The sequence below is a fragment of the Capricornis sumatraensis genome, chromosome 10, assembly GCF_032405125.1.
Source record: "Capricornis sumatraensis isolate serow.1 chromosome 10, serow.2, whole genome shotgun sequence".
Classification (NCBI taxonomy): domain Eukaryota; kingdom Metazoa; phylum Chordata; class Mammalia; order Artiodactyla; family Bovidae; genus Capricornis; species Capricornis sumatraensis.
The window spans coordinates 89,384,319-89,412,102 of record NC_091078.1 but is presented as its reverse complement, the minus strand read 5'-3'; the positions used below and the strand labels follow the sequence as shown (position 1 = coordinate 89,412,102).

The 27,784-nt window shown below is 36.9% G+C and overlaps 1 protein-coding gene across 1 annotated transcript in view; it reads right to left on the bottom strand.

The window, feature by feature from the left end:
• Positions 1-27,784, bottom strand: part of DNAH12 (dynein axonemal heavy chain 12) — a 166,675-nt gene that overhangs the window by 33,028 nt on the left and 105,863 nt on the right. Inside the window, exons 45-57 of the mRNA XM_068981725.1 lie at positions 26,709-26,842; positions 25,345-25,507; positions 24,592-24,672; positions 24,071-24,247; positions 22,761-22,892; positions 20,356-20,445; positions 19,603-19,743; positions 16,324-16,565; positions 15,044-15,191; positions 14,605-14,750; positions 4,334-4,548; positions 3,422-3,614; positions 873-1,065 (exon numbers count right to left, since the gene is read on the bottom strand). Coding sequence (XP_068837826.1) covers positions 873-1,065; positions 3,422-3,614; positions 4,334-4,548; positions 14,605-14,750; positions 15,044-15,191; positions 16,324-16,565; positions 19,603-19,743; positions 20,356-20,445; positions 22,761-22,892; positions 24,071-24,247; positions 24,592-24,672; positions 25,345-25,507; positions 26,709-26,842 — 2,055 coding nt within the window. The remainder of the gene's footprint in view (positions 1-872; positions 1,066-3,421; positions 3,615-4,333; positions 4,549-14,604; positions 14,751-15,043; positions 15,192-16,323; positions 16,566-19,602; positions 19,744-20,355; positions 20,446-22,760; positions 22,893-24,070; positions 24,248-24,591; positions 24,673-25,344; positions 25,508-26,708; positions 26,843-27,784) is intronic.

Here is a 27,784-nt window from a genome sequence, read left to right as displayed (position 1 = left end):
AAGGATGCCGAGCAATTAGTGAAATTTCTACTTAGGATTCTTTTTATTTTTTAATTACCCCAATACTAAAGATACGTTTAGTTCATTGGGTGGGCTAAAGAGGATAGAAGGGTCTGAAAATCCTTAAAGTAAGCCTACTGAAGTCAATCTGTATTATCATTTCATTGTGTAAACTTGAGGCTTAACTACTTTTTCTGGGCTCTACTTTTCTCAACTATAAAATGCTAAAATGACTAATAGCTAAGGCCCCTTTAACCTGTAACACTAGGATTATATTTTTAAGACAATATAAAAATACCATTTGAAAAAATTAAAAAATAAAAATACCATTTGGCTGTGTTAGATTAATTTGCAACAAGTATGCTATTGTGTGAGTTTTCCTTCCTCCACCTGCTGCTCCCAACTCTCATACCTCCTCCCTCTCAGATGACAAAGCAACACCAGAAGAACATCCTCATTAGATCCTAGAGCCACTTACTGTCCAAATAACCAGCAATGACCTCATACATCTTAAGTTCTAACTAGGAACTTAAGCAAGCCAAGTTCTCAAACTGAAGTTTTAGTTGAGGAGTCAATCAAAACTTGAATGAACCCTGACTAGCTTACCCTACCTATGGAACAACAAAAATTATACTAAAACTTTTTTTCACTCCAAATGTATCTCTTCTATTTATAAGTACCACATAGATGACACAGGTTTTGAATGATTCAACAGTAAGAGATATTCTTATGAGTTTAAAACTAGTTTATATGCTGTGGTATTTTATGAATTATTTTCCTCTTCCCATAAGCCTACTACAGCACTTTATTTAGGAAGGGGGAGCAAACTGGACTCCAAAGAATCAAAAAAATTTCTAGGGTTCTTTTTTTACCTGTTGTTTCTTGGTTATCTCATTGGACATCAATTTAGCAGAGTCTAAGATTTTAATCGCACTTTCATCTTCTAAAATGTTTCCTTCTGAAGATGATAATGTTTCTAAAATTTTTTTCTCTATATCTTTCAGCTGTTTCTTATTAGCTGCAGACTGAAGAATAAGAGCATTTCGTTCCTCTTCTAACTCTGGTCTAAAAAGATAAAAAAACATTTAATCTAAATTTGTAGTATTTTATCTAAATATTAGACATTACAATTTTGTAGGCATTTAAATATAACAATTTTGTAGACACGTAACACAAATTAAGATGACTAACCTCTTTACCTTAAGGAAAAAATATTTCCATGAAAATGATAATTTGAGAAATTCAAGCAAAAACAAAGCATTGATTATAAATATGTAAAATGCAGCAATAATATATACTATGTTAAGTCTAAAAATAAGTTTATCCATATGGCTTAGCTCATTGTGTGAGAATAAGAACTGGAAAAGACACTCAGAATATGAAACTTCTATTCCTTGGCTTAATCATATTCAGTCTCATTTTCATCATCTCTTCTACAATAGCAGACACAGAAAAGATGACTCATCATACAACTGGCTCAAAGTAAAAGATTGAATTGGCACTTAATACCTTAACAAAGATGGTACGAAACTTCAAATAACATAATTCATGTTATAGAATATGTTATGACTTGGTTCTGTCTTAGATATTATGCAAGTGGGATAAATACTGAAAATAACTAAAGTACCTCATGGTACATATTTTCACTTATAATTTGATTTCATTTAATTGACTACTTGATAGTGTTATATTAATCTTCAAGCTGAGTCAAAGATTTCCTTCTGGAAGCAATTCTTTTTTTTTAATAGTTATTTATTTGGCTGTGCTAGGTCTTAGTTGTGGCATGTGGGATTTAGTTCTCTAACCAGGGATAAAAGACGGGCCTGCATTGGGAGCTTACACTCTTAGCCACTTTAAGGGAAATCCTAGAAAGCAATTCTTTACTAGTAGCCCTTCCAGGGATCATTAATATTTTTCTCATTAAAAAAAAAATAACACATGCTACTAATGGAAAAATACATAAAGAAAATAATGAGTTATCCATAATCTTACCACTCCTAAGGATTATCACTATTAATATTCTGGTGTATTCTTTCTCAATCTTTTTTTCATATATATGGATATCCATTCATGTATTAACTTTTGAAAAACAAATTATCCCTATCATATATAGTTTTATATCCTACTTTTTCATTCTTGTCCTAAGTATTTTCTTACTTCATTAATATTCTGTATATGTCTTTGAACACATTTCTGATTTTGTCCAAAATATACATTTCAAGAAATGAAATTTTTTGTTTCAAACAATCAGATACAAGTCAAAAGTCATGGCTGCTGCTGCTGCTGCTAAGTTGCTTCAGTCGTGTCCGACTCTGTGCGACTCCATAGACGGCAGCCCACCAGGCTCCCCCATCCCTGGGATTCTCCAGGCAAGAACACTGGAGTGGGTTGCCATTTCCTTCTCCAATGCATGAAAGTGAAAAGTGAAAGTGAAGTCGTTCAGTCGTGTCCAACTCCTAGCGACCCCATGGACTGCAGCCTACCAAGTTCCTCTATCCATGGGATTTTCCAGGCAAGAGTACTGGAGTGGGGTGCCATTGCCTACTCAGAAAAGTTATGGCACATCACCTAAATCCTATTACCCATACTAAAAGCCCAATATAACATGGTTGGCTTATAACTTATTTATTATAGAACGATTATTTTAAAGAATTCTGTATTTATTTAATTTATAATGACAAAGGAAATCAAACCAGTCCATCCTAAAGGAAATCAATCCTGAATATTCACTGGAAGGACTGATGCTAAAGCTAAAGCTCCAGTACTTTGGCCACCAGATGTGAAGAGCTAACTCATTAGAAAAGACCCTGGTGCTGGGAAAGACTGAAGGCATAGGAGAAGAGGGCAGCAGAGAATGAGTTAATTAGATAGCATCACTGACTCAGTGGACATGAATTTCAGCAAACTCCAGGAGATAGTGAAGGACAGGCAAGCCTGGCGTGCTGCAGTTCATGGGATCGCGAAGAGTGGGACACAACTTAGTGACTGAACAACAACAATAAAATTTAGACAAGGATTCAGAATAATCACATGACAAAAGTATTCAGTTCAGTTCAGTTCAGTCACTCAGTCGTGTCCCACTCTTTGCAACCCCATCGACTGCAGCACACCAGGCCTCCCTGTCCATCACCAACTCCTAGAGTTTACTCAAACTCATGTCCATTGAGTCGGAGATGCCATCCAGCCTTCTCATCCTCTGTTGTCCCCCTCTCCTCCCGCCTTCAATCTTTCCCAGCATCAGGGCTTTTCCAAGGAGTCAGTTCTTCACATCAGGTGGCCAAAGTTGCCATGATGATCATCTTTGCCATGATCAACAAAGATGCCATGATCTTAGTTTTCTGAATGTTGAGCCTCAAGCCAACTTTATGGCCTACAAATATTCTTTTCTAGACTATCTGAAAGTATCCAAGAAAATACATACCTCTCCTTTGCAACAACAATACCAAGTAATTGATCTTCAAGTCCTTCTGGAGTTATCATGAAATTGAGCAAAGATACTTTTGTAGCCAGCTCTGGCATATAATGTGGATTTCTCAACTTTGTGGTGATATAAAACTTGAAATCAAAGGAATACTCAATAATGACCTCACCAAGTCTGATGCAATCAATGCCACCTGTATTTCAGATAAAAATGCATAATAAATAAGCCAAAGTTACATAGCCCTCCCCCTTCTGTTAAAACCCATCCTAGGTTATAAGTAAAATGTTATAAAGTAATTTCAAACAGAATACAAGTGTTGCAAAAGCCACAGACACAGAGGCAAGTAAGCAATTATACAGCATGAATCATTAATTCTGGGGTAATATATGTTTTTTCTGGTTGTCATGGAGCCTTCTAAATTAAGATTCCTTTTGATCTTACTTCCTCTATTAATTTTCAATAATGGTTCCAAAATTATTTATGTATGACGAAAGCTCTTAAAGTGCTAGAGTTTGACAGAGAAAAAATTTTATAAGCAGAAAGATATACAAGGGGGACAATGTTTACCTAAAGTCAACTCTGGTCCACATTAACCATCACTATTCATAGTAATGGACTTTGTGTGGTCCTTGGTCATAAGATAAAGGAATTTCAGGCTGGATGCAACTTCAGTATGTTCTCTACAGAACAATCTAAATAACCGAGACTAAGGCAATCAAAGGAAGGCAAGGTATTTATTTTAGAATATCTGATACTTGTTCAAATTTCCTTTCATGCATAACAATGACACAGAAGTTCTGCATTATTAAGATTATTATTAAAATTATGTATTAGTCTTCTTCCCGCAAAGATAAGCCTCAAAGATAATCCAATCATCTTCAGTTTTAGCAACTAATATCAATTGACTTCTACCTTGTTTGAAAGTTTGTCTAAGTAGCAAAGGTTCCAGTGATGGATCCAGTTCTTCACCAACATTTTCTAATAGAAGTGGAGTTCCAAACTGAATACAGTTTTCCAGTGTTCTCATATAGTCTGCATCTGATAGCTTAATAACACTAAGCTGATTTTCTTTCTCAGAGTTTTTGATCCACTTATTGGCTTGACCCTGGGGGTCAATCATTAAAGGCCTAAAATATAATAAGAAAAATTTTAGGGGACTAAATAGATGTTGAGATTTATCTAATATTATATAATTTAAATAATAAATATCACCATCAACCTGTACAAAGTGTTTCACATACATTTTCAGGATAAATCTTCACAAAGTTCTGTGAGGAAAAGGAAAATGGAGTTTCATTCTCATTTATTTTTGAAATGAAGAAATTAAGTACTTTGCCCAAGGTTTTAAGGTTAAGAAACTAGTTTAATGTCAGAAGTAGGATCTTATGAATGTGTAAGCTGTGCTCTTTCCAATTTAACACATGGTCTTCATAGTAATTATAACACATATCATCTGTTAACATAATATGAAAAATAATCCTATGTATCAGATAAGAATTTAAAATAAAAGATCTACTGGCCTATAATGGATTTCCTTAAGTTATGAGTAGAACCATAAACTAAGTTTCCAAGTTTAGTCTAGTATATATTTGAGATCTCTTTAGGAAATTTTTTCTATGTAAGTATGGTAAAAGACTTTGTGTTCAAGAACATATAATTCATAGTTTCAGAGAATCAATATATGAGGTGTTTTCCTCTTCCTCCATGATGATACTGACTATCCTGAGTTCCTTTTGTATTCAATACAATGCATTAAATTATTTTTTAATATTAATATTAATACAGAAAGGGGAATTTTCACTTCATATTACGTTGGCTTTCCAGACATTCTCTTTCAACAATTTCTAGGTATAAAAACCCCCTTTCCCTTAGCCTAAAAATAAGCTCTTTAATCAGCTAATCCCAGATAACTCTGTGCTTTTATTTTCTTTCCTTTCCAAAAGACAAAACAATTCAACAACAGCTGTATGGTTGTCTTCTTTCTCCACTCATATTGTGCTGAAATCCTATTGAAAACACAAAAAGTCCAGATATCAGTTAAAATTTACTTTGCTCTCACAGCAAACAGATGAAAAGTGTTTTGGAAATGAGAAAGTTATTTTGCACACAATTGTTTAAAAGTTGCTAGTAGTTAGACAAGATGCTTTTAGTACCTTTCAAAGTCCTATTCAAAGGAACATTTTTTCCCCTCCTTTTTTTAAAAAAAATTATTTTTTATTTATTTTTTAAAAATTAGGCTAATTACTTTACAATAATACTGTAGTGATTTTTGCCATACATTGATGTAACTTTATTATTGGAAAAAAATACGGTATTTGTTCATTCCCCTACAAAAAGTAATAATTTCTGTAAATTAAGTTTTTCTAATGCTTATGTTCAACTCAATGGACATGAGTTTGAGTGGACCCTGGGAGTTGGTGACCAACAGGGAGGCCTGGCGTGCTGCAGTCCATGGGGTCGCGAAGAGTCAGACACAACTGAGCAACTGAACTGAGCTGACTGAGTGCTTATCTTGGTAATACCTAAATCAATCAATGTTCTCAGTAATGCAATAATTAGAGATCTTATTTTTCTAAAAGAAATCCAACTCCTACTTAATGCAATTTTATGTGAGTTTTACAAATACAATTGGAAAGCTGAGTTGTGTCTATCCGAAAAATAAGGCCATGCAGGGTTTTGTGTTCCATGTGTACCTGACTGTAGGTATGAGAGTAATACTCATCTACGTTTGAGATCCAAAAGCAGGGCAGTCTAAAGAAAAAATCATTATTGACTTATGCCTCTAACAGCGGTAGTAATTTTGGGGAAAACATAGCTTTGCCGTTAAGTAGCCACTGTTGTATTAGTAAACAATAATAAAGTAGAAACAGTAAGTATTTTCATTGTGGTTAAAAAGTAAGCAAAGTCAGAATTTGAGACATAGATACTAAAATGAGGTATTTGAAGAAAATAATTATTTTTAAAAACTAACAGTTACTGAGCACTTATCACATGCAGTAAAATGAAAGAATAAACAATTTTAAACTCTGCTACAGTAAGGGCTTCCCTGGCAGCTCAGAGCGTAAAGGGTCTGCCTGCAGTGCGGGAGACCCGGGTTCAATCCCTGGGTCAGGAAGATCCCCTGGAGAAGGAAATGGCAACCCACTCCAGTATTCTTGCCTGGAAAATTCCACGGATGGTGGAACCTGGTAGGCTACAGTCCATGGGGTCACAAAGAGTCAGACACGACTGAGCAACTTCACTTTCACTTTCAAGAAAGAAAATGAGAGAGAAATATTTGACTCCAAATATCCTGATACCAGAGTCTGCACTACTCTTAACCACTGTGTAATATTATAAACAGACAAACCTTTAGAAATTATGAGCAAGCACAAGAAGAATTAATAATCAACTATAGTTCCAGCAGCATGAGTGGCTAAGTAACCAATAGAACTCCTTCTGCTACCAAGTACTGGTGGATAAAACATGACATTTCAAAAATACATAGGTGACATACATTTGAACTATACATACATAAGGACAGAAAAACACAGGTGCCAGAAAAACAGCTTTGTATGTGTGAGCTGGAATGACAGCTAGAGTTGGGGAGAGTGTCAGTACTAATAACTTAAGGGCTCCTTGAGCCCATATGTAGCAGGAAAGTAAAACTGAAATCCCTGTATTAAGCTTAAACCCACAGAAGTCTTCATGAATCATAGAAAAAATCGAACTCTATTCATAAGGAGACACGAAAGAAATGTTCTGATTCTTGTCTCATCTTCAGCTTGGAAAAAGTTCTCTGAGAACCTGTAACTATGGGTCAATAGTTTATGCAGGTTCAAGGGGCAAGTTTATACTATGTACATGATACAGGAAATTCCAGCTGGGAAATTTACATATATTGAGCCAAGAACACTGGTATGAATCCTGGAAGAAGTAAGGACCAAATATACATTGTAGCTGGGGCAAGAGCAAAAGAAAAACTCAACCCTTGGAGGAGAGGTAGAAAAATGTCTTTGGCTAAAACATACCTTTACCAACTTTCACTAAGCAGATATCCCTTAACTATAGGAGAGGGTGTGAAACTCCTGTTCAAGATCAACCAAGGCAGAATGCAAACTTAGCTGTCACAGGGAGGAGGGCCAGCAGGCTGAAAATATCCTACAGCGAAGGCCCAATATGCACAGGGCCTTCCTAAGACTAGGAAATCAGAGTAACAGACAACTCTCACTTTGCCCCCAAAACAGCCTAACATGGAGTACTGAGCAAAAGCAATCCACCTCTAGGGGAACAACAAAAATAGAGAGACACCCTCTGTGTCATGGGCATTCAGGAACAGCTGAAAGTTGGAGGTAAAACTCTAACAATGAGAAAAACACTCCAGAAAGCTATCCTTCATTCTCAGCATAGAACCATGGTTAGATTAAGTTGACACCACTGGTCCCCTGAACTTTACAAGAGTAACAACTAAACCCAAACCTAGTTCAACTGATGATTAGACTGACTCAAATCTCTGTTCTAATGGAGCGACAGAAGAAGAAGCATGCCCACTTCCAGGAGTTAATACCATTAAGCTCAGTTCCTGCTATTAGACTGAAAATATCTTGCATTCAATCAAATATTATGAGATATTTAAATAAGCATGGGAAAAAAACTCAAAACATTCTCAAGAGACAAAAGAAACTAACAGAAACAGCCTCAAAGATGACACAAACATGGGAAATATATGTAGTTTTTAAATAACTGTGATTAACATGTAAAAGAGCCAGTGAAAAAAGTAGATGACATGCCTCAAGAGACGATCTTCAGCACAGAGATGAACTATAAGGAAGCATTAAATGGAAATGCTAGAGATAAAAAATGTCAACTCTAAAGAATTTCTTTCATGGGCTGCATAGACTCAATACAACTAAGGAGACAGTCAATTAATACAGTTATGAACTTGAAGATAGTTTTATAGAAATTATCCAATCTGAAACGCAAAGACTCACAAATGTAAGTTTTCTTCCCAGAAAGAGAAAAGGGATAAAATGAAGTAGATCTGAGAAGCTCAAAGAACCTCAGTCAGGAGAACTACAAAGATGAACACACACACACTCCAATATACTAATACATCACAATCAAACTGCAGGCAACTAAAAACAGAAAGAAAAGAAAAAAAAAAAAACAACTGAAGGCTGTCAGAGGAAAAAAGTTACAGAAAAAGGAACTAAAATTAGAGCAGGCTTATCAGAAACTACACAGTCTAAAAACAATGGAGTGACATTTTTAAAGGAAAAAAAGCAAAACCAGAAGAATCCAAAAACTGTCAACTCAGAATTCTAAACCCAGCAAAAAATATCTTTCAAAATGAAGATGAAATAAATAAAAAAGCTGACTGAATTAATTGCAATAGACCTGTACACTAAAAATGTTGAAAAATATTTGTCAGGCAGAAAAAGTATGAAATCATATAGAAACATAAAAACATAAAGAAGTCTAAGGGAATTTCCTGGTGGTTCACTACTTAGGACTTGGAGTTTCACTGTCATGACCTAGGTTCAATTCATAGTTGGGGAACTGAGTGACTACAAGCCATGCAGTGCAGCCAGAAACAAACAAACAAAAAAAACCCTCAAAAAGTCTTAAAATGGAAAAAAAATGAACATAAACATAAAAGAAGTTTTCTTATATTTAATCACTCTACTATAATTACTGTCTAAAGTAAAAATAGTAACAATGTGTTATGGGATTCATGGCATGAAAAATAAAATAAACAATAACAGCACAATAAATAGGGGAAAGACATTTGAACTACACTGTTGAAAGATTCTTATATTACATGTGTAGTAATATATTGTTATTTGAAAATATCACAGTTTATAATATACATCTCTAATTTCTGTGTTTGAGTGTTTCCTGCAGAGGTACGGATCAGTAATGGCCTGCAGGGGCTCTGGATGCAGCAGACCTGGGCATGGCATAAGCCCTCTTGGAGGGGGTCGCCATTAACACCACCACAGAGCTGCCAGAACTTACACAGGACTGGAGAAACAGACTCTTGGAGGGCACAAACAAAACCTTGTGTGCACCAGGACCCAGGAGAAAGGAGCAGTGACCACATAAAAGACTGACCCAGACTTGCCCATGAGTGTCCAGGAGTCTCCGGGTGGAGGCATGGGTCGGCAGTGGCCTGCTGCAAGGTCGGGGGCACTGAGTGCAGCAGTGCATGCGTGGGACCTTTTGAAGGAGGTTGCCATTATTATTACCCCTACCATAGTTTGGCCCCAGATGGGAAACAATGGAAACAGTGAGAGACTTAATTATTTTGGGCTCCAAAATCACTGCAGATGGTGACTGCAGCCATGAAAATAAAGACGCTTGCTCCTTGGAAGAAAAGCTATGACCAACCTAGACAGCATATTAAAAAGCAGAGACATTACTTTGCCAACAAGTTCCCTCTAGTCAAACCTGTTTTTCCAGTAGTCATGTATGGATGTGAGAGTTGGACTATAAAGAAAGCTGAGTGCCCAAGAATTGATGCTTTCGAACTGGGTTATTGGAGAAGACTCTTGAGAGTCCCTAGGACAGCAAGGAGATCCACCCAGTACATCCTAAAGGAAATCAGTCCTGAATATTCATTGGAAGGACTGATGCTGAAGTCAAAACTCCAATACTTTGGCCACCTGATGCGATGAACTGACTCATTGGAAAAGACCCTGATGCTGGGAAAGATTGAAAGCAGGATGAGAAGGGGACAGCAGAGGATGAGATGGTTGGATGGCATCACCAACTCAATGGACATGAGTTTGAGTAAGCTCCAGGAGTTGGTGATGAACAGAGAAGCCTGGCATGCTACCAGCCATGGCGTCGCAGAGTTGGACACAACTGAGCAACTGAACTGAACTGAATATAAACTCTAGAGCAAACATTAAAAGTAAGGAATGTATAACCAGTAAGTAAGTAGTGGAGATAAAATGGAACCATAAAAAACTCAGTTAATCCAAAGCCAGGTGAAAAAAAGAAGATAAAAGGAAAAAATAACAGATGAGACAAACAGAAAAGAAATAGCAAGATGGCAGATTTAAATCTAAATGTATCAATAATTCCATTTAAGTACAAATAATCAAAATACTCTGATTACAAGCGAGAATTATGTCACTTACAATCTCTATTTTAAAAAGTAGGGGGGGGGAAAGTCCTGTGATCCCTCCGATTTAAAAGCTTCAAATGGGGATTCCCTAGTGGCTCAGTGGTAAAGAATCCGCTTGCCAGCACTGAAGACACAAGTGCAAATCCAGCAAGATCCCACCTGCCATGGAGCGACTAAGCTTGTGGGCCACAGCTAGCCAGCCTGTGCTCTAGAGCTGGGAACTGCAACTTCTGAAGCCCTTGAGCCCTGCAGCCTGTGCTCCACAACTACAGAGCAGCCTCCACTTGCCCCAACTAGAGAAAAAATGGGGCAGCAGTGAAGACCCAGGACAACCAAAAATAAACACATAAAAGCTTCAGATGGTTGGTAATATTCTGCATCTTGATTGTCACAGGGATCACATGACCACAGGCTTTAGTCAAACTTCATGCTGCTGCTGCTAAGCCGCCTCAGTTGTGTCTGACTCTGTGTGACCCCATAGACAGCAGCCCACCAGGCTCCCCCCGTCCCTGGGATTCTCCAGGCAAGAACCCTGGAGTGGGTTGCCATTTCCTTCTCAAATGCATGAGAGTGAAAAGTGAAAGTGAAGTCGCTCAGTCGTGTCCTACTCTTTGCGACCCCATGAACTGCAGCCCACCAGGCTCCTCCACCCATGGGATTTTTCAGGCAAGAGTACTGGAGTGAGTCAAACTTCATAAAAGCGCCCTAAAAAGGTTGGATTTTACTGCATATATTATACCTCAATAAGCCTGACATAAAATTAAAGAAAAAATAGAGGAAAAAAAGACATTTTCAGACCAGTGCACAAGAAAGACTAAAGGACAAAGACAGCATTACAAGTCAGTGAGGAAAGGAAGGATAACTCAATAAACACTGCTGGGGTAAATGGTTATCATTATAAAATAATTAAACAAAATTAGATCCTTACCTTTCATCACATCCAAAGATACAATAAACATAACAGGGTCCTAATTGTTAAACTGCTTTCCCAGTTTATGACTCGTTTTCTGAGAACTATCTCCTGACCTATGGCTCAGACGGTAAAGAAACTGCTTGCAATGCAGGAGACCCACATTCAATCCTTGGGTCAGGAAGATCTGGAGAAGAAAATAGCCACCCACTCCAGTATTCTTGCCTCGAGAATTCCAAGGACAGAGGAGCCTGGTGTGCTACAGTCCATGGAGTCGCAAACAGTTGGACATAACTGAGTGACTAACACTTTCACTTTTTCATCGTCTCACTTTTACGCTTCTGACCTATACCCATGTGTTTAACCATAATGGCTCGGCCCCCAGCCATAGGTGATAAGGCTAGGGTGGATATTTGTCCCATGCCATCCTAATCAGATTTTTCTCTCATGGGATTTGCAGTTGTACTTAATGATTTGGGTTTTTGTATATTATTCAACGATGTGTTTTGTGAACTTAGGATCTAAGGCTTCATTAAAGAATGGCCATGTGTACAGAAGAACAGAGTCAGCAAATAATCAGAGACAGATCAATGAAGCAGTGAGAAAAACAAGGAAGGTAGGTCCTGCAGCCTGAGAGAGACAGTAAGAGAGGGAGAGAGAGCGAATGACTGAGAGATACCAATTTTCACATTACAAAAGTCTGGTAGCTTTTCTCTAAGTCCGCAGCTTTTCTCTGATGCACACGTAAGATGGGCTTCCCTGGTGGCACAGACAGTAAAGAATCTGCCTGAAATGCAGCAGGCAAAGGTTCAGTTCCTGGGTTGAGAAGATTCTCTGGAAGGGGAAATGGCAACTCACTCCAGTATTCTTCCCTGGATAATTCCATGGACAGAGGAACCTGGAGGGCTACAGTTCATAGAGTCACAAAGAGTAAGACACGACTGAGCAAGTAACACTTTCACATACATTTTTCACACTTAAGATACTCAAAAGTGAGTAACCAAAAGAGTGGACGTAAGTTACATCACTGGATTCTGCTGTCAGGAGGTAGGGAGAGGAGATTAAGCCTCTGTCATCACTCAGCCTAATGTCAAGAATGATGATGGCCATAGATGACCACTTTGGTTTCAACTGACAAGAAGTGAAGTCTGGTCTATAAGGATGGAGACTTATCCTTCAAAATTGACACAATCCATGACCTGTTGATCAGCCAGCCCCAAAATATCAGGTACAAAGTAGTGACACCACTGAAAGATTACTTTATTGGAAGAGTTATCTTTCTGCCAGAAAATGATAGATTGTTTTCTTCAATTTACATACAACTCTGAAACTTCTGGTTTCTCTGGATTTCCATTAAGCCTAATAGACATTCTGCTAACATTTTAAACTGCTATTTTAAAAATCAAAATGGCCACCAAATGCATAAAAAAGAGTTCTAAAACAAAATTAATACTCAGGGTCTAATATTCTGTTAAATAGAACATTCTCATTTTTGGGAATAGTTTATTATACCTCCTCAGATTATAATGCTGCTGCTGCTAAGTCACTTCAGTTGTGTCCAACTCTTTGCAACACATGGACTGTAGTCTGCCAGGCTCCTCTGTCCATAGAATTCTCCAGGCGAGAATACAGGATTGGGCTGCCACGCCCTCCTCCAGAGGAACTTCCCTACCCAGGGATCAAACCCACATCTCTTACGTCTCTTGCATTGGCAGGCAGATTCTTTACCACTGAGCTACCAGGGATTTTACCAATTGCCGAGACATTTCAACCTAAGGATCTTCACTCTCAAGTAAAAAACACTATCAATATAAAGAAGACGTAGAGGTCTTGAAGTATCTAGTAAGGTTTCCAAAGAATATAAACAAACAATACCTCAAACTTTCAGAATATAAGATTTCTTTGTATCTTTACCATATCTTATATCCCAAAAGAAGACTGAAACTTCCATTACAGTTTTAAAGGTAGTAAATGTGATATCCTATTCCACATTTCACTTAACATAGTAAGAAAGAATTAGGATTTGGAAGTTAAGTTGTCTGGGTTCAAATTCTGATTACACCATTTATTAGCTCAGTTATCTCACTAAATTTCAAATTACTAATTTATTCTGGGCCTCAGTTGTCTCATTTATAAAATGGAATAATAATAAGAAGAACTAACTCATAGGAATTTGTGAGAATATAAGGTATTAAAATAGTATCTCATGAATATAAGAACTCAGTATTTTCCATCATAGTTTGACATAAGGTCAAGAAAGGACTTTTATATTAGATGGCAATATGACTAGATAACTATTTACAAGAAAATATCTCTTCAGATGAGAATAATTTCCCAAGTTTCCAAGAGTGATGTAAATAAAAAGATAATAAAAACCATCTGCAAAGCTCATACAGTTACCATACTATGATAGCAGCTTTAACAGATTTACATGAAATTGCATAAATTACAAAATGAGTAGAAATACCTAGCTAAAATCAATACATTGAATAGCTAAGAACTGGAAACAGCCCAAGTGTCCAACAACAGGAAAATACATAAACAATTACAGAGTCATATAACTGAATAATACTCGGCAACAAAAATTAGTAAGATTATGCTGTGTGGAAAAAGCCTTACACAAAAGACGGCATACAGTACGATTCCATTTATATGAAGATCTAGAATAGGCAAAACTAACCTGTGATGGAAAATAATCAGAATAATAATTTCCTATGGGGTGAACGAGGGGATTTACTGGGATGGGACAAAAAAGACTGTGTTATACCCTGACTCAAACCCTGAGGTTTGAGTTGCACAAGTGCATACTTTTGTTAGAACTCACAAGTTTGTGTATTGTTGTATATTTGTATTAAATTTTATATATTTCATTGTATGTAAATTTTACCTCAAAAGGAAAAAATTATTGAACTTTACTTAATGATATGCATGCTGAAGTATTTGGGAGGAAGTATGTCCATGTCTGCAACATACGTAGAAATACATAAAAAAGGATGAGTTGATGGAAGGATAGAGGGATGGGCAAGAATAATGAAATGTTAACTGCAAGATCTAGGAGGTAGTAGCTATATGGGTACTTACTCTGAAATCCTTTCAATTTTTCTCTATGTCCGAAAAGTTTCAAGTAAAATAATTGAAAAATAAACACTTTATCTTCCTTACCAGCGCCGGGAGTTGTTAACAATCACTCCATTGTCTATGGAGAAAGTATCTGTAGGCAATCCAGCAATATTCCAGGCTCTGATTGTTACTGGATCACCCAAGGTCTTACTCAGTGAGAACTCCTCTGAACATGGGATTTTTTTCTCCTGTTAGAAATACACAGACTTATTTTTGACATTTTCTCTTATCTTGTTGATTAAAATATTTTAATTAATATATTATTTGTTGTTAGTATTTAATAATTCTAAACAGCTGAAAAAGCTGAATGAAAAGTTAGACTATGGAAATATTTTACTGATCAAATAAGAAGAAAAAAACTTCATATTTTCAGTCATTTCTTTCCTTCTCTATTTTTATTATCATCCTTTCCCCCCAAATACCCCAACATATATTTTAAATGTTCTAAAAATAAACTCATAAGAAAATATAAAACCATTACCTTGCACAACATGCTCCAATCTTCTGTACATGTTTGTCGAAAGCCAGAAGTGAAAGCACCAAGGTAGGCTATTACTCCTGCTGATATTAAGACATCACCAGTCAAATTTTCATATACTGTCTGAAGGTCATCTGCAGCTTGAGACCATCTAGGAGACCAATCAAAGGCAAAATACCCTCACCAAAGAGAATGATTAAAGACAGTAATGAAACAGCCAGGTGTTTCTAGTGCAAATTCTATAACAAAATGCCATGAAAAGTTGGGCACTTGCTTATCTATAAAATGAGGAGGTTAGGTCCCTTCTAGCTCTAATATGCTATAATACACATTTATGTTCTACAAACAATAATTCACTATTCATTATTAGAATATTATGCATTTCTTATAGGACTTGTTCTTTCAGGATAGGAAAACAGAAACAAAAAAAAATCACCAGAATTTTGTCTAATAATTTTATTCAGGATGATTTGGCCCAGTGGCCCTGCTATTTGTTTCTGAAAAACGCAGGAACATTTGTAATTCATTACCAAAAATTACATTTAAGTTGTATAGCAGTTGGCATACTATAGCTAAGGTTGGTATCTTTTTCCATTTAATGAAACTTTCACCATAAAAAGTGCATTTCAAAACCATCTAATCTGCACTATGAAGCATCATCAAAAGTATGTTACTTTATCATGCTATTCATTCAACAAATACAATTAATAGCTATGATAATTGGCTGACTAGTATAAACAGATTAGAATAAAGCTAACTGGCTTTGTTACCTCAAGTCAGTTATTTAAAATAAATTTAACAAAATGAACCACATATTCACTACTCCCTTCCAAACACTTTATTGCAAAACATTTGAACACAAAACTGGAAAGAACTGCACAATGATCATCCACATACTCACCACTAAGATTAAAACTTATCTTTAGCCTTATTTGCCTCTTTCTCTTTCTCTCTCTTTTAACATTTGAAAGCAAGTTGCAAACACCATCCTTGACACTGAAATTCTGTTAGGAGAAGCCTAGCCAGGTGCTTTATAGAAAGTCCCATATTCTCAACCAGCCATTTAAAAATCAGTAATCAAGATAAACAACTCACTCCAGTATTCTTGCCTGGAAAAATACCATGGACAGAGAAGCCTGGCAGGCTACGGTCCATGAGGTCACAGAGAGTCAGACACGACTGAAGCGACTGAGCATGGCATGGCAGCAATCATAATACCCGAAGAGAGCTGCATATTCGAGCCAGAGATTTGAAACCATTGTTAAAATGAGTAGAAATCTGACCTCGATTTTTCGCCACCTAGTCCTCCAATTAGTTTTGAGGCTCTTTCAAGTTTCTTTGCACAAAGTTCCACCTGGTCTTCTAAACGAGCTTTTTCCTCAGTTTTCTCAAGAAATATTCTTTCTAAATTTTCCAAATGATGTTCTACTTCTGCTAGTTCTTCTCTCTTCTGATTCAAAAGCTCCATTGTCTCAGCTAAGGACTTCTGAGCTTCTGTTAAGCGGGCTTTCTTAGGAGCCACTACCTGTTTGGGAACAGTACGTGCAGCTATAACATGTACTATATAGAACACTGACAGTCAACATAATCCTTTATAGATATTGTGAATTTTAAATGTTTATTTATGATTATAAATACATTTATTACTTATAAAAATAAATCATGCAAATTTTAAATTCCTTAAATCTTATATTTTCATATGCAAATAAAGTAAAATACATTTCTATATCTTATAAAATATATAAAATCATCCTGGACCAGCAAACTTCATCTATAAATGGGCAAGTTACTCTAATAATATGTCACAAAATGTAGCACAAAAGCATAATATGTAGCAAAACATCTCAATACAATCAGGAGTTGCCTTTGAACTGAGGCAAAACAGAATAACATGTAACAGAAATGACAAACACTTAAAAATACATGAATGTGCTCCTTTTTTTTTTTTTGTTTTGGCATTTCCAAGCTTTTGATTTCCTTCCCAGTCAGCTGAGGATTACATTTGCCTTGAGGAGATTAAGACAGTAGCAGTAATACAAAGAGAAATAAAGACTTGGTATTTAGCTTCGCTATCAAAATTGAATTTTCCTCAATCAATTGTGAAAAGTGAGGCTTTGTTGAGAGAAAAATGATTTCCTAAAGTTTTTATTTTATTATGCTCATCAGTATATGAAGAATGGGGTAAGGCCAACTTGGTTAGAGTATACTGTAAGACACCAGTATAAGGAATTTATAAACTGACCAAAGAGAGTATATGTCCATTTGAAAGAAGGGAGACCTAAGTCTACTGACACATTGCCATGAGTGAGCTGAAGGCCAAGAGGAAGACTGAAGCAAAGAATCAGATACGATTGACCTGCTTTCTCTCCTCAGAGCAGAAATCCTGAAGGGAGAATGTGTTAAACAGAAATTAGGAAGCTTTTCTTCCTACTTTGGACTTTAGAGAAGAGCTTGCTGGATATCTCCCTTCAACCTTTCCATAACAACACAAGGCAGGTGCATTGAAATTAAAATAGTGTGGAGGTACAAGGCTTACTCCTTGGAAGGAAAGTTATGACCAAACTAGACAGCATATTAAAAAGCAGAGACACTACTTTGTCAACAAAGTTCCATCTAGTCAAGGCTATGGTTTTTCCAGTGGTCATGTACGGATATGAGAGTAGGACTGTGAAAAAAGCTGAGCGCCGAAGAATTGATGCTTTTGAACTGTGGTGTTGGAGAAGACTCTTGACAGTCCCTTGGACTGCAAGGAGATTCAACCAGACCATCCTAAAGGAGTTCGGTCCAAGGTGTTCATTGGAAGGACTGATGCTGAGGTTGAAACTCCAATACTTTGGCCACCTCATGCGAAGAGTTGACTCATTGGAAAAGACCCTGATGCTGGGAGGGATTGGGGGCAGGAGGAGAAGGTGACGACAGAGGATGAGATGGCTGGATGGCATCACCAACTTGATGGACATGAGTTTGAGTAGACTCCGGGAGTTGGTGATGGACAGGGAGGCCTGGCGTGCTGCGATTCATAGGGTCGCAAAGAGTCGGACATGACTGAGTGACTGAACTGAACAGGGTGGGAAGTCAGAAAAGAACCTGAATACCTTAGATTCTCTGCTTTATACAAAGAATCCAGAACATTCACATGTCTTGTTGGACATGCAGAAACAGGCAGAGTTGACAGTTTGCGGACCTGCTGGGACTACTATGGGGAGGGACAAGGTGTTCAAATGGAAGGACATTCAGATAGAATTAATTTTACTTATACCAGGTGTATACTGGTCTATTCCTCTGACATGAATAAAATCCATACCTCTTTAACAAGCATGTATGCCTCATTAGGAATATCTTTTCAGTTGTTACAGCCTGATTACTCATTCTGTACTCTAAGGTTTTTCTAAACACATAATATCATGTATTTCCATGGGCATTTTTATTTATATTTTCTGCTCCCCTTGGTAGAATTTTGCAAGTTACAGAGGGCAAGGCCAGTGCTTCCTTGGTCCTTTGCTAGTCAAATTTGCAAAGTGCACTTTTAAAAAATTTATTTATTTTTAATTAAAGGATAATTATTTTATAATATTGGTTTCTGCCATATATCAATATGAATCAGCCATAGGTATAAATATGTCCCCTCTCTCTTGAAGCTTTCTCCCACCCCATACAAAATGCTCTTAACCATTCTCTGCTCTCCTGTAATCTGGCCCCAGGGAGTCTCCAAAAAAAGCTCTCTATCACTGCTTGAGTCCATGCTTTTCCTCTTAACCCTATTGGAATTTCTTACTTCTGACCTCTGCATCAAGATTTTCATCTGCCGCTTGGCCTTTGATGTTTTGGATTTTTCTTTGCTTCTGATGTCTCCCATAAAACTTAATTCTCTTTTGCCCCAGGTCCCTGTAACTATAGGTCAGTCTGGCCAGTTCTGCTGATCTCCCTGCTCTCATGTATACTGGTCCCAACAGGTTATGTCATACGTAAGCATTCTCTTCATCCACTAGACACTCAATTAACGTCTGATTATGCTGTCCATGGGGTGGCAAAGAGTCGGACAAGACTGAGCGACTGAACTGAACTGATTATGCTGGAGCAGGACAAGTTCTCTGTGGAATCACTTTTAGAAACTTCTGAACTAGTAAATAAGGGCATAGATCTTTTATTATGAACAAATTTATTTCAATTTTCCTTTTTTCACCAAATATTCGTTACTAGAGTGAATTCAAAACACCACTTTTTTTTTTCAGTTGAAGAAAGAACTTCAATCCTAAAATGAAAGATTAAAAAAAAACATTTAAAATCACGACCTTTTTATTAAATATGAGGGGAAATGAGTTAAGGCTGAACTCAACAGAAGCTAACCTTAGTGTTTTCAAAGGCATTGGTTGGTTTAGTCCCTAAGTCATGTCCAACTCTTGTGACCCCATGGACGGTAGTCTGCCAGGCTCCTCTGCCCATGGGATTCTCCAGGAAAAAATACTGGAGCAGGTTGCCATTTCCTTCTCCATTTCAAAGGCATAGATTTTAATTTATGGGAATATTTCAATAGAAAACGGATGCGCTGATCCTCAAAATACCTTTGCAACTCTGTCATACACTTCCATAGCCATGATCCACTTACACAGACCCTCAGCTGCAGAGGAAGCTTTAGCAACCTTAGGAGGATCAAATTCAGGGTTTGTTAAGTATTCACCACGAATCTTCTGCATAACAGTCACCTGGGAAACAAAGATTTAGATCTTAAAATTTCAACATATACCACACAATCATTAGATGAAAAATTGATCATATATAGTTTAAAAAAGAGTATATAAAACAGTTATGTTGTCTTTAAAAACCAAAGTCAGTACTTTGAGATATTTTTAAAATAAGCATAATTGCAGCAAATTTATTACAGGTAGACGAGATATGTCTCCTAAAAAAAATTAAAAGACCTTTGCAGTTTGGGAAAACATGTGTAAACAAGGAAAAAGAACAACTAAACATAAATAAATAGAAGTTTGGATGAAAAATTATATACTTTTAATCTCAGAAATTTGTGTATCCAATATGTTAAGAAATAAACTATTTTAAGAAGACACTTCAAGAACTCTTTCGTGTCAGTAATACACTAAAACAGTTAATTTATTCAATGACTATGGATGGTCTGAAAGAGGAGTGGTTTTATGCATTATGAAAATTCATAATATAGTCATTAATAAGTATTCCTTTACTATTTTAATTCTATTGACACTCTATTTGCTTACATTTTATATAATACTGAAAAATGTTAAAGATTTTATATATCTGGGCAAAATTACATTTATAGAAAAAAATCCACTGAAACTCACCGGAATATTGTCTTTGTCATATTCTCTCAAATCTCTTAAGAAATTCATATCTCCCAGAAGTTTTTTGCTAGGTCCCCAGTAATCTAATATCTATAAATAAAATTTACAGAAACATTATATGTATACTTAAGTATGTTTGATATAAAACTTTTCTTCTTGAGGTTTAAGGTATATTAATCCAGAGAAACTATACACTGAATTTCAAAATATCTACTTACATGTCCTTGGAAATGAAATAAAGAGACTCCTCTCTCTGATAACATGTTAAGTATATCAAATATTTAAAATATGCATATGAATTTACATATTGAACTTATTATTAAAAATTAAATATTGAGGGTTTCCCTGGTGGTCCTGTGGTTAAGAGTACACCTTGCAATGCAGAAAACAGGGGTTAGATCCCTGGTTCGGGAGGATCCCACATGCCACAGAAAAACTAAGACCGTGTACCACGTCACAAGTACTGAGCCTGCGCTCTAAAGCCCTTGTTCCACAACAAAAGCCACTGCAATGAGAAGCCTGTGCACCACAACTAGAGAAAAGCTGTGCATAGCAACAAAGACGCAGCACAGTCCAAAAAATAAGTAAAATTTTTAAAACTTTAATTTAAAGAAAAAACACCGACAGGGAAAAAATATGATCATTTCTTTTTAGAAAACTTAAGAAAAGCAGCTGGTACAAATACCATCAAAATTTCATATAAGAAACAATATTTTTACTATTTCAACTTTTATTTTCCTTTAATTTTGACTTTCAAATCATACAGGTAGTGCTATAAACTGAAAGTCTGTGTCCTCTCCCCAAATTCCTATGCTAAAGTCTACTTCCCAGTATAATAGTACTTGGAAGTGGGGTCTTAGTAACGTGATTAAGTCATGGATGTAATCAGTCCCCTTATAAAATAGAGGGCAGGGAGCTCCCTCCCATTCCACCACGTGAAGACAGTAGTCTATAACCGGGACTTGAACCCTCACCAGACACTGAATCTACTGCAGGCTTGATTTTGGACTTACCAGCCTCTAGAAGTGTGAGAAATAAATGTTCATTGTTGATAACCACTCCAATCTATGGTAATTTGTTAGAGTAGCCCAAATGGACTAGGACGGGTAGCAAACATTTTTCTTACAGAAAATCCCCTCACCTACCTAGATTTTCCCAAGTGGAATACAGAGAAGAAAGCAGTAAGACAAAGACTATACACTGCTCAGTCAGTTACAAGCTAAAGCACGTGGTGCTCATGCTCATAAAATTAAAAATGTTACATAACTAGCTGAACATTCTTTTTCCTTATTTCATAAGCTTGATAGGGGTGTGTGAGTGGTGTGTGTGTGTGTGTGTGTGTGTGTGTATGAGAATAACTTGATAAGGTAGGAGCCTATTTTTTTATCTTTATTATCTCAAGGGAGGACAGAATGGGCCCCCGACAAAAACCCCAATTCTCCAATTCAGGGATTTAAACTTAGGTATTGTAAAAACTTGAAAAGAAAAAGAAAAAACTCTGAAAAGAAAATAAGTCTATAAATTTAGTTTAGGATAGATGTTATACCTTTCTTTTTAAGGGATATACCTTTGAATAACAATTGCAATAATAACAGCTAATGTTTACTAATAAATGTGTAGCATTTATTATCACAGACAGCTTACTGTGTGAAAGGCCTTATACGTTACGATCTTGGTATGTAGTAACTAAGCCAATCCTCACGTTAACTTTGTGACCAAAGTACTATGACAATGCTGCTTTTACAGAGGTCCGCAGAGGTTAAGCATCTTCCCCAGGGTCACACTGCTGGGAGGGTCAGGATTTCTGAATACAGACATTCTGGCTCCCAAGCACATAGTTTTAACGACATCACAGTACTAGTTACCTCAGCAGAATTTCTTGAATGCTTGGAAACAACACCTGTATAACCATTCTTGAGGCTCTTAGGAAGAAAATCACAGCTATGTCCCTGTTCATTCAAACCCACCCAGGAGAGTGGCGAATCCTGCATAGCCAGAAAAGGAGGTGGAAACCACTGGGACTACATTTCTCTGATACTATACTGCCCTCAGGCTTCTGTGGTAGCTCAGAAGGTAAAGAATCCACCAGCAATGTGGGAGACCTGGGTTCAGTCCCTGGGTTGGGAAGATCCCCTGGAGGAGGGAGAGGCAACCCACTCCAGTATTCTTGCCTGGAGAATCTGCACGGACAGAGGAACCTAGTGGTCTATAGTCCATGGGGTTGCAAAGAGTCGGACATGACTGAGTGACTAAACACAGCACAGAGTACTGCCTTCACTTTACCCTGGACTACATACACAATGTGTCTTCCTTAGACTGGGTACTATTGGCGTTTAATTTGGTAACAGTTGTTGTAAAGTGTTCTGTACATTCATGAACATGATGAATCTGTGTCTAGTTATTACCTTGCCTCCAGTTCCTGAAGGATCCGAAATTTTTTCTGGTTTTATATCTTTCATAACACAAACAGCAGCCATAACTAGTTTAACACCAGCTGGAGGATTCTTCATTGACTTCACGATTGTAATGTCAGCTGGCTAAATCAAAAGAAAACAGGATGCCTTTAGGACAGCCAATTTGTAAATAATGACAGTTATTTTATAATGTTGGAGAGTAATAACAGCACTGATTTTCATCTGAAACTATAATTGTTTTTTGCTCTGTGTGGTTATAACAAAGGTAACAAAAAATTGAAGCACAGTAAATCAATGTTTCCCAAGTGTTTGAGAGTTCACAGATCCTTATGAGAATGTGATGTCAACTAAGAACATTTCTAATAAAATACTTTTGCGCACATACACAAAATTTTTATACAACGATATACCAAGCCTACACATGAAATCCATCTTAAGAACCCTAAGTTAGATAAAGGCTTAATTCCATATTTGTTTACATATTAGTTTTACCCACCAAAAATGAAAGAAGAGGTGGTTTCCAATTCCAAGTTTATTTCCTAAAAAGGCATATATTGTTATGACAGACACAATAGATCCATTTATTCACTATCCTCTCCAATAGCCTCTGACTTCCGTTGCAATTGCTGGAAAGCTAACGACAATAGAGCTTAGTTTCCTACGCAGCTGGAGCTGCAGGAGGTCATTAGGTTCTACCATTAGGTCACTTCAGTGACAGGTTGAGCTTACCATTTTGTCAGGTATTTTACATGAAAGTTAGGGCACTGATTAGGAAAAAAGGCAGAGAGTGGGGACTGGATATCCTGAACTCCCATATTACACTGGGCCTCCCTAGCTAATAGAAGCTCATCTCCCTGATCTGTTTGGTGAGATTATTCTGGTTTGCCTAAAGACCCTGTATAGAGAATTATGCAACAGTCTAATGCAGACAGGCGCAACACACATCTACACTGGGAATGATCTTTAGGTTTTTCTGTACATGCATGGCCAGAAGGCTGCAGAGAGGTGACTCCGTATTCTATTTAACAAATGCCTCCTGGCTCATGTACAGAACCGCTTTGGCCTCTTGGAGATTGTTCCATTCCCACTGGAATATCCTGAATGAAAATTATAAATAAATATACACAAGCAAAAACATAAGATAACAATATATCAAAGTGGAATTGTTAAGAGTCAAATTTAATTTGACTGGATGATAACAATATAATAGCACCCACTGAAAATGATCAACACGGAATTAACCAAGTCTCTGTTGTACAGTTACAGTCGCTGATAAAACACCAGCTCATTCCAACACTTGCCTTTAGTGTATCCAGTGCAGAGAGGGCTGCTTCCAAGGCTGGAATTGCCTCAGCTAGATCACTTTCACATTCATTCTTCAGAGTTTGGGCTTCCTCAGCTTTTCCACTGGCTATCTCTTCATCAAATTTCACAAACTTTCTTTTTGCTTCCACTTGTGCAGATTCTATCTCAATAATCTAAGCAAAAGAGAGAAAAAAATAAAGACATCTTAAACATGCTTAAACATCCTATTGTTTTCTCTATCCTAGAGATAAAAGAATATTTGAAAACTAGGACACCAAACATATAATTTTGAAGGATATAATGAGGAGAAATGTAAATATATATGACCTAATATAGTGATGGGCTTCTCATCTTTCTCCAAAAACAACAGAACCCACAAGGAACCCAGTGGATCAACGGAAAAGAGTAACGTCTCAAAGATCTTGTCACAAATGAATTAAGGGTTATTATCAAAGCTGAATTTATGTATTTCAATTGTCTTTTGTCATCAATTTTTTAAAAATTCAGGACACTTTACCTGCATCATATTTGCATTTTCAACTTTTGCTTCCTCTAATTTGGGCTGTAATTGGACAAGCTCTGTTTTCATTTCACCAACCTAAATAGACAATTTGTCATTAGTTTTCATAACTACAATAGCTATAGAAGCCAAGAAGAGAAAACCGAAACCTAAAATCAGGCCCAGAAAAGCTTAACTTTTTTCCCCCAGTTCTTTACATGATAAACAAAGCCATGAGAATGTGGCCAGTTTTCTTCACAAAAGACGTTATCTTTCTTGAGTATGACAGGGCAATGGAAGAATGCAGTTGTCACGGAAGAAAAGTCAGAAAAATGGTAGCAGCTCTGGGTATCCCTATTATATTATGTGTACGGTGTACAATTCATTCAGACCACCCACTCTGCTGCTTATGTTGAAATAATGCTAATAAGTATTACTTGGCTCATTTGAAAAAAAGTCTTATGTTTAACCAGTTATTATAATAAAAAGTCAACCCTGACACTGTACTCTCACCAAATGCCAAAAACTTAAGAATAAACCTGGATGTATTTGAGTCTGTACAGTCTGAATGAACTCTAAAATTCTAAAATTCACTTTACTCATCTGTAACATGAGGATCATAAAAGCGTCTTCCTTATGGAGTTATTATGAGGAATAATTAAAGGAATGCAAATGAAGTACCTAACATAGTACCTAGCATATAATGTATTCTCAATAAATTGTATCTCTTATATTTCTTATATTTCCACTTGAGCAGCTCCTCAAATTTACCTGAGACTCAGCAAAAGCTAATTTGTCAAGTCCATTCACATAGCGCTGTTTTGCTTCCATTATAGCTTGTCGCCTCTTAGTCAACAGTTGTCGAAATGAGGCAATGAGTTCAAGGTAAGAAGTAGCAGTAACATAGTTATGTCGTCCTAACTCTTGCAAGAACCTAAAAGAGAGGCACACAGCATTACTATAAATAATGGGTTTTACAAAGTAAGAAGTAAATTCAGCATAGCATTAACAACAAATGTTTAAGAATAAAGGTTGATTTTATTCAGCAGCTGCTGAGTACTTAACTTTACCCAGAACCACATCCTAATTTCTAGTCTGCAAAATATTAGTATCAAATAGAAATGATGTAGTAAAAAAGCACAAATCCACAAAGATTTGTCTCAAGAGAGAACTATAGCAAGAACGATAGAGGCCTTTTTATACGTTTCACATGCCAGGAGGATCTAATCCTATAACAGACCCAAGATACTGTACACAAGGAAAGAGGACGACAGATAGGACAGCAAGAAAAAGTCGTCATTCCTTGCACGTGTGTCACGTGTTGGTTAAATGGCGCTTGGCCAGAAATATAAGACTACTACTCACACACATAAAAACAATGGATGCAATGATGTGTCATGGTGAGTATGTAGACTAGAGCCCCCTTTGTGGTGTACCTGCCCGAGCCAAACATGCCAACTGGCTGTAAAACTTTGGATGGGCAATATACAATGAGCACGTATGACGTGAAGATGAACAGATGTAAAACTGATACTTTTAAGGTATCCACAGCCTACCAACCATCTTCCTTCTTGTCTAAGAACTTCCAACTAGTGCCCCAGCAGCAACGTTTGTTCTATGAAACCTGCCACACTATACACAGCAGTTCAGGCCAGGACTGGGCACTAGACACAAAGAAGGCTAAGTCGCATTTTGGAATGAACTGGACTAGAAAGCTGGAAAGAGCTAATCAGCTGGAACTGCAAGAAGTAAACTTGAGAATTGAGAGGCAGACAGTTTTCCTCCATATACACTGGAAAGTAGAAAATTCAGCCTGAAAGAGAAAAGATTAGAAAGCAGATGCCACAGAGAAACAGGAATAAGAAATAGAGAAAAAGAATTTCTGGGTTTCTGGTGGCTTCTTAACTCCTGCTTCTAGTGATTTCTAAGATCCAGCTATATTCTTTCCCTTAAGATACCTTGCTCTTTGTTAAACCTCGATCAAGTAGCTTTCTAATACTTAAAAGCCATAACTAATTAAATGATTAAAGAGAATTATAAGACTTAGAAATCCTATTAAAATTTGCAGTTTCTCCTAAAAGAGATGCTTTAACATACAAGATATTACTGTCATTTTAAAATTTATTAATATTAACCTTTCTGAAAGTTCCATAATGGAAGTGTGAAAATGTTTGCAGATTGGAACTATCTCTCGTCGTTCAACGTCAGTAAGCTCCAGTGTTTCCAAGAATTTCACAGCTACACGTTCAAGAGCATCTTCAGGCCATGGCTAAGAATAAGAAAAAGAAAAACAAGTGAAATTTAAAATGATTAGTCACACTCAATTTATATAAATTGTCTTCCTATGAGAGAAGAACTTGAGGTTGAGAAAATTAAAATCTTAGTAGGGAAAATAGAATTAGAGGGACTAAGGTCACAAGTAAATCTATGAAAGATATAAGTATTTTTTACATTAAAATTAAAGATAACTCAATATAGGAAAGGTCGATAATATTTTACATATCAAAGATCTATCATACCATTTCCCTATCTCTTCCACTTGGATGTCTAGTAGGCATCCCAAATTTAGTCTAACAATGGTACAGGCTGCTTTGTTGCCCTCTTAATACCTATCAGCCCCCTTTCCTTAAGACTCCAATTTTATTCTAGATAGCAATATCCCCAGCTATAATACTAGATTTCCTAGACTCCTTTGCAATTCAGAGTGGATAATGACATATGAGTATCTACTGGGTGGGGACATCAGAGAAAGCTCTCTAGAGAGATACACAGAGCTGGCGTGGGTCTTTGTGCCCTACTTTCTATTATTCTACTTCTTGCCTGGAACACAGATGTGAAAGTTGGAGTTCTAGCAGCTACATTAGGCCATATGATGTCTCTGAAGATGGAAACTACATGCTGAGGATAATAAAGAAGAAAGAATATGGGATTCTGATGACTTTGTTAAGTCACAAAAGTCCCGGTCTTCAGATTTTTCTTCTGTATGAGAGAGGGGAAAAAACCCTTGTGTGTTTAGTTTACGTTTCTGTTACTAGCAGGCTTCCCTTGTGGCTCAGCTAATGGAAAAGAATCCACCTGCAGTGTGGGAGACCTGGGTTCGATCCCTGGGTTGGGAAGATCCTCTGGAGCAGGGAAAGGCTACCCACCCCAGTATTCTGGCCTGGAGAATTCCATGGGTTGTATAGTCCATGGAGTCACAGAGAGTTGGACA